The 11,848-nt window shown below is 45.8% G+C and overlaps 3 protein-coding genes across 4 annotated transcripts; 2 read left to right on the forward strand and 1 right to left on the reverse strand.

The window, feature by feature from the left end:
• Nucleotides 1-214: 214 nt before the first annotated feature.
• Nucleotides 215-5,028, forward strand: themis2 (thymocyte selection associated family member 2). Its single transcript, XM_040164448.2, has 6 exons — nt 215-567; nt 845-985; nt 1,060-1,485; nt 1,651-2,849; nt 3,144-3,261; nt 3,816-5,028. The coding sequence occupies exons 1-6, from the start codon at nt 465-467 to the stop codon at nt 3,929-3,931; spliced, it is 2,103 nt and encodes a 700-aa protein (XP_040020382.2). The 5' UTR covers nt 215-464; the 3' UTR covers nt 3,932-5,028.
• Nucleotide 5,029: 1 nt separating this feature from the next.
• Nucleotides 5,030-8,227, reverse strand: rpa2 (replication protein A2). 2 transcript variants are annotated; one of them, XM_040164888.2, is made up of 9 exons: nt 7,934-8,227; nt 7,629-7,723; nt 7,287-7,388; nt 6,884-6,997; nt 6,470-6,544; nt 6,191-6,307; nt 5,853-5,978; nt 5,462-5,556; nt 5,030-5,339 (listed from the first exon to the last, which is right to left on the reverse strand). In XM_040164888.2, the coding sequence occupies exons 1-9, from the start codon at nt 7,944-7,946 to the stop codon at nt 5,252-5,254; spliced, it is 825 nt and encodes a 274-aa protein (XP_040020822.2). In that variant the 5' UTR covers nt 7,947-8,227; the 3' UTR covers nt 5,030-5,251. The 2 variants fall into 2 exon arrangements, with proteins under 2 accessions (XP_040020822.2, XP_077950604.1); XM_078094478.1 differs by lacking the exon at nt 6,191-6,307 and having other exon boundaries at nt 7,934-8,093.
• Nucleotides 8,228-8,534: 307 nt separating this feature from the next.
• smpdl3b (sphingomyelin phosphodiesterase acid like 3B) lies at nt 8,535-11,757 on the forward strand. Its single transcript, XM_040164450.2, has 8 exons — nt 8,535-9,126; nt 9,207-9,420; nt 9,595-9,692; nt 9,810-9,953; nt 10,102-10,271; nt 10,380-10,560; nt 10,674-10,807; nt 10,940-11,757. Exons 1-8 carry the CDS (start codon nt 9,066-9,068, stop codon nt 11,300-11,302), a joined length of 1,365 nt encoding a protein of 454 aa, XP_040020384.2. The 5' UTR covers nt 8,535-9,065; the 3' UTR covers nt 11,303-11,757.
• The last annotated feature ends 91 nt before the right edge of the window (nt 11,758-11,848 follow it).

The following is an 11,848-nucleotide window of genomic DNA, read 5'->3' on the forward strand; positions in this document are numbered from 1 at the left end:
TTTCTGTGGCCGTTGTATAACAGAACTTGTGTCTGGCCAAGTTCTCTTTCTTGATTTTTTTAAAAAAAGATTCAATTTTTTGAATGTTTAACACCGTCTTTATAGATTAAAATCAAATTTTCACATTGCAAATCTTTGCATTTATCAGGCACACACATGAACACAAACGTGACACAAGAGTGTGCGAGACAATGCCCTTGTGAACGTAGGTGCCATGACACGAGTGTCTTCGCAATAGTAGTCAATGGAGGCTTCGTGCTGCAATCAAACGAATACACAGGATAACAACCGACAGCTTCGCGAGATGTCAAATGACTCGCCAGAGAATGCAAGCGTTGTGCGAACCGCTCCTGTGACTTCCTCATTCTCACTTGTGGTTTTTGACTGCGAAAGCCACCTCCTTTAATGCTTCATTTCACGTTTTCCGCAGTCACTTCTCATCGCGGCGCACTGGGACAACAGTGATGGCAGGCATGACTGCTTTGCCGCTCCAACAACTGATAGCTTCTTTTGACAGATCCGGTCTGCCGAAAATTCTACAAGTTTGCTCCGGAGTTTATTTCCAAGGTAGGCGTTTGACGGCGTTGTTCATTGTATTATCTGTAGAGATTATATTGCTACTAACTGATCTCAACCCAGAAACTGAGGTTGCTGTTGCCAAATAAGAGACTGGGTTTTATTTTTAGCTAAAAGGTTGCTGTTGCTCATGAATGGTAGTTATAAATGCTTCATATTAGCCTAGAACTGCGTCAGAAAAGCGGGTTATTCGTACGTGATCTATCTGCTCGTTACTGATCTTGCCATTCAGTCCCTTCTTTGGTTAAATTCTCAATCTCCGTTTCAGGGTCTGTATATGAAATCTCTGGGAGTGAAGTGAGCTTTTCTACCGGGGACCTAATAAAGGTCATCGACATTGAGCTCCTGTCGGTTTCCTGCGAAGACCTCGGCAACAATGAGGTGTTTGAACTGCCCATCAACCACACAGGTACGAGAATCCGGCGAGAAATGTTGTTGCTTGGCTTGGTGGCGGCGCACTGACACCCAGGCGCCTCTGCTCAGGTCTGTTCAAGGTGGTCCCGGAGGAGATGCCCTACAGTACGCTGGAGGAGATGCTGAGCCTGAGGCCCGTGGGCCTGGACTCCTGCCTCCCCTTCACCTTCACCAGCCGCTCCAGGATCGACGTCGGCAGCTACACGCTGGGGGCCAACACGGCTCTGACGGTGCTCTCGGTCGAGCGGCACGCGGGCAAGGAGGACCTCGTGCGGTGCCACGTTCGGGGACAACAGGAAGTCTCCGCCGAAGTGTGTCTCCCGCTTTCTCTCCATGGGGAGTTCAGGGAGTGCGAAAGCGAAGAGTGCTTCACCGTGCAGGAGATCCTGTCCTCGCCCTGCCTGTGCAGTCGACGGTTTCGCTTCGTCAACACCACCAAGAGCCAGCGGCCCCTTGTCCTCAGCCCGATATACCAGGTCGCCGCCGTCATGAACTGTGAGGATAACCTTTTGCCGTTTATCCTTTGAAAATAATCACAGTTATCTGGCACACACAGCATTTTGACATGTTTTATCTTCCGTCCCCGAAGAGGCGCAGTGGACTTCATCAACTTCCTCTAATGCATTTTAAACGTATTTCCTCTAATTTCTTCTTTTGCAGTGAGAAAAAACATCTTTAAGTTTCCCTCCAGCTTGGAGGTGGACGTGGTCGACGTCACAGAGACGTGCGGCGATGTGGATTTCGTGACCCCGCTCAGTCTGACGGAGGTCCTCTCCCAGCCGGAAGAGTCCTTCCCGACGGTGGTGGAGATACTGGAGGGCCCGGACACCCACTCCCCGTTCAGGTGCAGCTGGCTGCCAGAACTCACCAAAGACTCCCGCGTGATTTTCCACAAGATCGGAACCTCCGCCGTGGTTTTATTGTCCAGCTTGAGGGGCAGAAAGACACAGCAGCACTTCCTGGTATCTCAGCAATACGGTGGCCGATTCCGGAGGCGGCCGCGAGAGTTCGATTCGGCGTACGAGCTGTACGTCGCCTCGATGCAGGCCCCGGGCCTGAAGGTGGCCGTGACGCGGAGCTGCGAGGAAGACGAGGAGGAAGGCCTGCCTGCCCTCAGTGTGGGCGACCAGCTGGAGGTCGTCCGCTGCGATACGGTGGAGCTGGCGCGCGACGGCGCCCGGGGACAGAAGCCGGCCGTGGAGGCTCTTTTGTGTCTGCGTCTCCAAGAGGCGGACGACGACTGCGACGATGAGGACGAAGAGGAGGTCGAGCGGGAGGATGGGAGCGAGGAGATCTTCCTGCCTCTGTACATGCAGGGTCACTTCGTGGAGGTGATAGCCGACAACAAGAAGTACAGACTCAAAGAATTGGGTGAGCAGTTCAGTTGGCCGCTGGACGTGAAGGTCGTGAGCCGGGACGCAAAGCTGGAGGCCGATCCCCTGGTCGGGTTCCCGTGTCTCAGAATAGAGGCCGCCATGTTGGAGCCCAGCATCCAGGCGAGCTTCCTGCACCGGCCGGACCACCGCTTCGAGATGCTGACCCAGTGGCTCTCGATGTCCGTCTCTTTCACCAGGGAAGCCCTGCCGTGGCCCGCCGGTCAAACGCCCGAGTGCCACGCGGATCTCGTCACCGAGGTGACGGACACCTTCCTTTACGAGTTCCGCAAACAGGGGAACTCGGACGCGCCTCCACCGCCTCGACCGCCGAAGCGCAATCTGTCGTCCGCAACGTCTTCAAATACATCCTCAAAGAAAACTTCCAAGGCAAGAAAGTCCAGGGAACCGGACAAGAGCGTCCCGACCAAAGAGATGGCGGCTTTGACTTTGAATAAGAGAAGGCCTCCGGCTCCACCAACTCCAGTGAGTACACCTTTTCCCTGCATGCATGACAGCGAGCGAGATGTTTAACATCGTTTGCGTTTAAAATGCCATTTTGAATAGGTCACGTGTCTCATCTATCTCATTACGACACGCTTCAACTTCTGTCTCTGAGAAACACGTTTTCTCACAATGTGACTTTCAGGAAATCTCTCTCTGGTAAAAAAAAGAAAAACAGGTTCCTATGCAAATTAACGGCGCTTCCACTTTTTGCTGCGGTCATCGAGTCAGCCTCGTAATAAAGATGAACGTTTTTTACTTCCCTTTATTGTGCAGGGTATCTTGGACGATCAGCCTCCGCCAGTTGGCCCCCGGAAACCCCCAACGGCTAAAGTGACGTCGGGAAAGGCTCTGCCGAACACTTACGTGAAAATGGACCAGTCCAAGAAAAAAGGTGAGGCTTCCGCTGCAGACTGATGGCACAGATTACAACCAGGCCGCCATGTGACCAAATCCAACAATGCTTTCAATTGAAACATGAAAAAAAATGAAGATAAAGCACAGATAGCACACACTCTGTGGTTTGGAGCAAGATTAATGTCTATTTTCAGAAGGCATTTTCATGTCTTAACTACAGAGTGGTTGTTCTAACTTAATCATGAAGTGAAACATTGCGACATGCACTTAAATAGATGTTGCACACTGCTGATACAGTAATTCACGCCTTTGTGACCACTCGGCTGGATTACTGCAACTCACTTTGGTCACTGTCGAATTTTAAACCTCTTCTTAAAACGCGCCTCTGTTCTTTGGCTTTTAACACTACGTAGGTTGTTGATTTTATGTGCACAGATATTTTATCTGGGGAGGACAGTTGATTTATTTATTTATTTATTATGTGTGTTTATTTAATTGCACAGCACCTTTGTGTTCATTTAAACCGTGCCGTATAAATAAAACGGATTGTATTGGATTGCTGATGGATTAACTGTACTCCTTCTTCTGCAGAAGAAGAGGTGAGTCAATTGACAGCAGACGAGGACAGCGACCATGACTACGAAACCCTGGATGATTCTTTTGTAACGGTGGTGAAGAAAGCAAACGAGAGCGTTTGTTTTTACTAAACAAATATTATTAGGAATAACTAATGAGAATGTCTTATTGCCTTTTTTAAGTTCTCTTATCTTGAATAGATCCATTAAAATTATACATTTTATTGTGAAAATAAGGTTAAGTATTTCAGTTAAATTCAGTTTAATCCCCTAACAGTATCTTGTATCTGTGAGGATCATTTACACTGCAGAGCTTTTGGTGACGAATTAGTCGCCCTGCTGGAAGCGCTTATTAGAAAATGTCCGTGCACAGGTGGTTTAAGAAATACTACCATTTGGGGTATTCAGTTTTTTTTTTTTGCTGAAATGTAAGAAGGTACATTTGTTCAAACTGTGTCAACAAATCATACTTGTTTTTAATCCGTATTAGCAGCAATGCATATTTATAAGCTTCATAGAGGTTTTACATTTTATTGTACAGGCATTTGATGTGGAAGCACACCTCCACTATCAACATATACATAGAAAGTGTAGAAAGAGAAAAGTCTGGGAGGCACAAACTCAAATGTTCCTGCCCATGAAATGTTAAAATGATAGAAGCGCTCGTTCTCCCAGCAAACTAACGATCTGAGAGGAGAAAAGAGGCTCCGAACGTGGTATCAAACCCTTTAACTTCTTGCTTTGGTTCACTCACTGCCAAAGTAATATCAAATAATACATTAATGTGGTGTACCGATTGATTTGTTCCAAGGTTAGAAGCATTTTTTTAATGAGTTTCGTTTTTGTATTTAAAGACATTTACCATCACTAATAAATTGGCTTCAGAACCAACGGAGCCCTTTGTGGTTTATTTAAACCCCGTTGACAGATGTGTTGGTCTATAATTGTGCACGATGCCCAAACTATTTGCTGCAGGTGGACTTAATTTAAAGCAAATGTCTGAACTGTGAAGATACCGGATGCAAAATTCAGTCCGTTTCACACGTTACACATAAAACAATATTTTTGTACACATATAAATATGTTTGCACAAGTTGATTTGGGAAACAGTTAACATCAAGTTAACGTTGAATACGAGCAAATTTTAAATCATTTCTGACTCCACTGTAACAGTCTATATTATTATTATTATTATTATTATGTCTTAAAAATAAAATGATGAAACAAGCGTTCCTGTACTTTGAATCATTTTAATTTTGGCCAGAGAAACCTTACAGAGACAAACATATATTGAGTTATGGACATTTAAAATTACAAAATGCTTTACAATAGAGGTGGAAAAAAAAACAACCGCATGAGCTCAACAACGGCGTCTTCAACAGGAGCATCGACCTTCAACAGTTTCTCACGCTGTGTGTGTGTGTGTGTGTGTGTGGTGTGTGTGTGTGTGATCTATTCGTCGTTGTCTGTGGATTTGTAGTGCTCGTCGTCGATGGTGGAGAAGATGTGACCTTCGTTGCTCAGGAATTCCACAGCTTGCCTGTTGAAGCACGGAAGGGCGAGATGAATAATATTTTCCAGCTTGTTTCATGCAAACAGAGGAGACGGGACGACGGCGTTAATTCAGCGCTCCCCTCACACCGCAGTGCGAATGGCGCTTACTTTATGATCCCCATACTCATGACACTGAGTCTCTGCTTCAGCTCCTGAATGCTGATGCCTTTTGGTTCCGGGCAGCCTCGGATCAAGCTCAGCACCTGGAGATGAACAAAGACAAACCAAAGTACACATTCTTTTATGCAATATATTATTTTCGTGCGGCTGAGGAGTGTGACCTTACAAATGACAGTATGAACAAATGAAATAACGCTGTGCTTAGCGGTGTTAGAAAACCCTACATGCTTTAAATCATTCTTCTTCACGGCATTTCAAAGGGTTTTTTTCTTCTTTTTATACGCCTGAAAAATAGAGTGTCTCATGTGTTTCAATAAAAAACATTAGCATTAACATTAACATTAGTGATAATTTAACTTATTATATTTTTTAGGCTCACCTGATTCTGGTTGGCGCTTAACCCGTTGTTAACGATGTCAGCAGCACCTTCGTAGCTTCCCCCTCTGCTGCCCGTCAGTCGGGAAATAGGAGCGCCGTCGCTGCTCTTTCCTCCTCCATCACTCACCTGAAAGAGAAACCAAACTCAGTTGCGGGTAGCTACTTCTTGTTAACGGCACGAAAAAAAACAGAAGAAGAAGAAGAAAAAGAAAAAAAAGCCCCCAGAAGTTGAGGGAAGATAAATGTACAGAATGTACTCGAGAACAACGGTGGACTGAGAGCTCACCGCACAAAAAACCACAACTCAGAACGTAGAGGTTCGTGCTTCAGGTTCCTCACCATGGAGTGAGGTTTGCTGAGCGCCAGGTGCGCTTGGACGACCTCCAGCATATGCGAGGTCAATTCATTCATGTCCTCCAGGGGCCTGACGCCAAAGGCCACGACGGACCGGTGGTTCTGAGGAAGACCAAAAGGTTCTCATCGAGCCTTTTTAGGAAACTTCCCCAATTCAGAGAACCGACTCGCGAATTCAAGTAACTTGCTTCACACGTTCATAAAGCTGCGGTTCCTCTATGTTTCTGGGTGCCGTGGGACCGATTTTGAAACGAGTAAACTTACCTGGAAGGAGCGCAGGTTGCCGGAGACTTTGACGTATGTCCCCGGAGGCAGGACGGTGCTGTCCACACCGGCGTCCTAAACCAAAACAACAGCGTCGCTAATGGGACTGATCGGAGTAGTTCACCAAACGACAATGTTCTATTTTTAATGGTTTCACTTCATTTTGCAATAATATATCTGTGATGTGAGGTTTTTAATTCCTGCTGACACAGTTTCAGGTTATCAATAAAGTTGAGAATTGAAGGAAATTAATCATCACTAGTGCTCAAACAATCAAATGATCTCGTATGCCAAAGATGAACCATTTCTTTTCTTTTTTTAAGGTATGCAGATTGTTCTTTTGGAACCCACAAGGATTTTATCAGGCCAAATGTCAAGTGTTTACATTCAAGACTTTATGACGAGGTCTCTGACCTCAGTGTCCACCCACTGCTTCACGTCCATGGGCGCACAGGTCATGTCGTCCACCTTGTACTGGATGTTGGTCATGGATTTGTCTGTGCTCCTGATGATACCCACGAAGGTGACCTTAACCACAGGACATCGGCGAGTTAGTCAGTTAGTGACTTGGCAAAAACACAACTAGTTCTCTATAAAATGTGAGAAAAAGAGAAAGATGAGCAGAGAATGTAGTCCAAACCCCACTATGAGAGCAGCATAAAAACACCAATTCAGACACTGTAGCATGTAAATATCTGGCTTTATAGCTTGGGAGATTTTTTTTTAGATGTTATTTCAACAAATATTTTTAGAATTTTTTCTACACCAAAAAGCACAACACAATCTATGAAGGAAGAGTAACACAAAGTCAGCTCACCTGGGAAACTTCCACCTCTCCTACTTTGAAGGCCTCGTCCGCCTGGGAGGCAGACATCAGCTGGGACACTGTGCACGGGATGATCTGAGAGGCACGGGTTCTCTGCAAAAACCAGCAGTACCCCATCAGTACACACGCACACACACACACACGTCAAACACATGTCAACACATGGTGACGTAGGCGAGCGGGGCGGAGCTTGTGAACCTCATCTAATCAGAATATCAATGTGCAATGTAAGGGTGAGATGCTGTGACTGACTTAATAAAGCAGCACAGTTGTGTTTCTCTTAGTGTTATGCGTTACTCCTTTGTGTGTAGATGTTTGACTGCGGTCACGAACCCCTTTCTTCTCTCCTCCCTGGGAGGCGGCAGGTGAGCCGAAGCCCCCCGGTGACTGAGTGTAGCCCCCGACCGTACTCGACTCACTGTATCCCCCTGAGGAAAAAAAACACACGAGGCTGAAGTTACAGACTGCAGAGGAACACCGAGAAATTATTGCCCCCCCCCGAGAGAGACACCGGGCATCACAGAAGCAGTAAGCTAGCGGTAAATAACGTGAGTTGTGTTCAAGCTAACTTTGGCCGCTACCGATCAACGAGGCGAGCGGGTCATTTAATGAGCAGAGCCGCGAGGTCGTGGACTCACCCTGGTTCCACATGCTGTCTTCGCAATTGAGATAATAAAGTCAGATATGAAATACTGCGGTTCAGAAGCAGTTCGGCAGACTCTCTTGTAGCCCGGCGCGCGAAACTCAATGAAACTCAACAGAACTCAACGTAATGCGCATGCGCGCAGCAAAAGTCCCGCGAACCGGCGGCCCGCTGGGAAATGTCTTTAAGCCCCGGTCTGTGTTGGTGAGGCGGTTATTCTTCTATCTGTGTGTTTGTGCGCGCGCTTATTCTGTCTTTGTGGCATAACGATGGTGCTAACCATACGTCTAGCCTAGGATTACAAGTTGACAGTTGATATATAGCTTTTTGGCGATTAAAAATGAGCACCACAGCAGTGCCTGAAAGGTAATACTCGGGGCATAGACCTATAGGCTGTGCTGCCTTCAGGTTCAATTGGTCATATTGTTTTTAATACTGGGACGTTTCTGTGTAAACCATACCGCGTTAGTTTGATGATATCCATTTCCAAGTTAGGGCTCTTATAAAATAAGGAAATGCATTTTTTACTCAAGGATTTAACAAATCCAAAATACTAATCGCAAAATATCTTAACTCAGCTCAGTAACTCACACTCAGTCATGTTCATATGGTCAAAAATCAAGTGTGAGGTATTTATTTCCTGTGACAATTTCAAATTAAAACTTTCAACCCACGACACCCACTTTTGACTTGTTCTGCTTTTTAAATATGGAATATTATATTTACTGTAATTGAAACATTAACACACGCATTGAAGAAAATAGATGCACTATTTGTGTCATAAACCCATTTAGATACAGTACTAATGTACAAGTCAAATAGGTCAACTGCAAAAATAAGCCTACTAATTTTAGCTTCGGCCCACACAAAAAAGTGTGTATGTGCAAAGTGGGAATACGAGTTGCAAACAGAACATTGAGGGACATTCCATTTGTACATTTGCATCTTAACTTCTCGGTTTGACAGGTCAATCATTTTAAATTAAAACACAAGATGGAACAAACATAGTGTCCATATATATTTTGTTGAGGAATCAGCTGCGTCACAGCTCTTATCTTCATTTGCCGCTCTATGGACTCATCTCTATAACTTGGACTTGGACATTCGGTTCCCTCGACGAGTTCAACATGTCCACAGTAAGGCTGCTCCTCTCCTGCCTGCTCTTTAAACAGGTTGTTACGCTGTCGGGTAAGTTGTTCAAATGCTTCTTAAAAAGCTCGGCGCGGGGCCGACTTCGTGCGCGTAATTACGCATGGTTTTTAATCCAGGGAACTTCTGGCACATCACGGATCTGCACTGGGACCCGACGTACAAAGTGACCGATAATCCTCAGCGCGTGTGCGCATCGAGCGGCAACCGCCCCGCGGCCAACGCGGGGTCATTCGGAGACTACGCGTGCGATTCTCCGTGGCTCCTTATCAACTCCTCCGTGTATGCCATGAAGGACATTCTACCTGATCCGGACTTCATCGTGTGGACAGGGCACGTAGAGTTCTATCTTCAGAGAGAAATGCTTATGCGGGAAGGATTGATCTTCTGAAAGAATATTTTCTTATGTCTATTGCAAATCCATTCAGCTTCTACGTTATTTAACCCTCTTTCCCCGCTGAGCATTTAATCCTCATACTGTCTATTTGATATCGTTTTGCTGCTCAGAGACGACACGCCACATGTACCCAACGAGGATCTGGGAGAAGAAGCAGTGCTCCTCATTATAAGCAACCTTACCAATATTATAAATCAGTTGTTTCCAAGTAAGTGTTAGGTCAAGATACATCACATGTGGTCTTATTTAAGTGGCAAAATATCTGAAATCAAACGAACATTTGACAGTGAGGCTACGCGATGAACTCAAACCATCACCTCCTTAGACACTAAGGTTTACCCTGCGCTGGGAAACCACGATTACCACCCCAAGAGCCAGCTTCCTGCAGGCCCCAACAACATCTACAACCGGATAGCTGACATGTGGCAGGGCTGGTTGGATCCAAAGTCCAGAGAAACATTTAAAACAGGTAGTCTCCTGTGATACTTTGAGATGAAAAGTTTTGATATCAACACTGTTGCTTTCCTAGGAATCAATAAATGATCTTATAGCCACATGTAGTTAAAGCATACGCCCCATTGTTTTATGCATTTCCCACTATATGTATTTTCTCCCAGGTGGATATTTCTCAGAAAAGCTGCTGAATCGGACAGGTTTCCGGATGCTGGTCCTCAACACCAACCTCTACTATAACCAGAATAAGGTGACCTCGCCCCTGGACGACCCAGCAGGCCAGTTCGCCTGGGCAGACCAGGTTCTCAAAGAGGCCGCCGTCAACAAAGAAAAGGCAAAGCATCGCGTCTATAAAGAGCAAATGGCAAATTTATCTCGTGCCTTGCAAAAAAAATGACCTGAATTGTAATTCTTGTTAACCCTACACTGGCTTCTCTTCCAGGTGTACATCATTGGCCATGTTCCCCCAGGTGTCTTTGAGAAGAAGAGAAATACGCCGTGGTTCACGCCCAAATTCAACGAGCTGTACTTGGACTTGATTCAGAGGCATCATTCAGTCATATTTGGACAGTTCTTTGGCCATCATCATACAGACACCTTCCGGATGTTCTACGACTCAAAGGGTAAGTTCCACCCGTTGGAATAATAATGCTGCTCTCCCCTGTCAGGGAGACGTAACCTTTGACCTTTAGGCCCATAATACCGTGTTAACCAGAAGTGATTCCCGTCGGAACAGGCTCTCCCATCAGTGCGATGTTCCTCAGCCCAGGCGTCACACCGTGGAAAACAACGCTTCCCGGAGTCAAGGATGGCGCGAACAACCCCGGGATTCGTGTTTTCGAATACGACACCCAAACTCTGCTGGTCAAAGTAAGTCAAGGCCGGTCTAAGGAACTTTGACCTTTTACCAGGTTTTCTTAGGAGCAATACACAACCTCAAGAACAAAGAAATATGCAATTTCCGTTTTGTGCCTCGCCAACCACACGTTTGCACGCACTCAGGATGTGGTGACACACTATCTGAATCTGACTCGTGCCAACACAGCCGGCGGACGCTGGGAGAAGGAGTATCGCCTCACAGAGAGCTTCAGACTGCCGGACGCCTCCCCGGCCTCCATGCATCAGGTCCTAGAGCGCATGGCCACCGACCGCTGCTACCTGCAGAAGTACTACGAGTTCAACTCGGTCAGCTACGACCTGAGCGAGTGCGACGGCGACTGCCGCGCTGACCACGTGTGTGCAGCCAGAGAGGTGGACTTGGAGAGGTACGAACGATGCCTGGAGAAGAAAGGGGCCGCTGCCCTTTACGGTGGGCTGCTGCCGGTCATTTCCGTGGCTGCAAGTCTGGTGCTGGCCCATCGGTGAGGATGATCCATCTATCAAAGAGAATGCTTGAAATAGAAGCTTCAAAGATGTAGATTATTGGTGTCATGTAACGATTGAAAAGTCTTTGGTTTATTGGCTGTTTAATACTGTACATTATGGTCAATAGAAAACACTTTATTGTTATAGTATTCATGTTGCTCAAGAGGCTAAAGTACATAATCATTCTAGAGTGTTTTTTAACAAATCGAAACTTTAGTCAAATGTTTCTTTCCGCCAAAGCTAACTTGTCAAACTCTGCTTTATCTATTCGCCGAAACCCAAAATGGCTTAAAAATCAGTTCTTTATTGGCTGAATTGTACTTTAGCAGCAATAAACAATGAGTATATATACACATATCAGTGTGATTGCAAAAGAAAATGTGTCAATTAATATCGATTTACTCACGTCTATAACTCAGTAACAAACCAACCGGGTAATAAAGATATTAGATGCATTGTATGAGTTACAGCTTCCTCTTGTCCCATAACACCATATAACATTGAAATTACTTTTTAATTATGTCAAGAAAGCGAAGGGGAACTCAA

Source organism: Gasterosteus aculeatus, chromosome 20 (assembly GCF_964276395.1).
Source record: "Gasterosteus aculeatus chromosome 20, fGasAcu3.hap1.1, whole genome shotgun sequence".
Taxonomy (NCBI): domain Eukaryota; kingdom Metazoa; phylum Chordata; class Actinopteri; order Perciformes; family Gasterosteidae; genus Gasterosteus; species Gasterosteus aculeatus.

Bases quoted from the DNA above. Each gene is read 5' to 3' on its own strand.
- themis2 (XM_040164448.2), top strand. From the start codon at position 465: ATGGCAGGCATGACTGCTTTGCCGCTCCAACAACTGATAGCTTCTTTT. The intron at 986-1,059 runs GTACGAGAATCC...GCCTCTGCTCAG, and splicing joins ACTGCCCATCAACCACACAG to GTCTGTTCAAGGTGGTCCCG. The intron at 3,262-3,815 runs GTGAGGCTTCCG...CTTCTTCTGCAG, and splicing joins GGACCAGTCCAAGAAAAAAG to AAGAAGAGGTGAGTCAATTG.
- smpdl3b (XM_040164450.2), top strand. From the start codon at position 9,066: ATGTCCACAGTAAGGCTGCTCCTCTCCTGCCTGCTCTTTAAACAGGTT. The intron at 9,954-10,101 runs GTAGTCTCCTGT...ATTTTCTCCCAG, and splicing joins CAGAGAAACATTTAAAACAG to GTGGATATTTCTCAGAAAAG. The intron at 10,808-10,939 runs GTAAGTCAAGGC...GCACGCACTCAG, and splicing joins CCCAAACTCTGCTGGTCAAA to GATGTGGTGACACACTATCT.
- rpa2 (XM_040164888.2), bottom strand. The intron at 7,389-7,628 runs GTTCGTGACCGC...TGGTTTTTGCAG, and splicing joins AGGGAGGAGAGAAGAAAGGG to AGAACCCGTGCCTCTCAGAT. The intron at 5,557-5,852 runs GTGAGCCTAAAA...GTTCATCTCCAG, and splicing joins TAAGCGCCAACCAGAATCAG to GTGCTGAGCTTGATCCGAGG.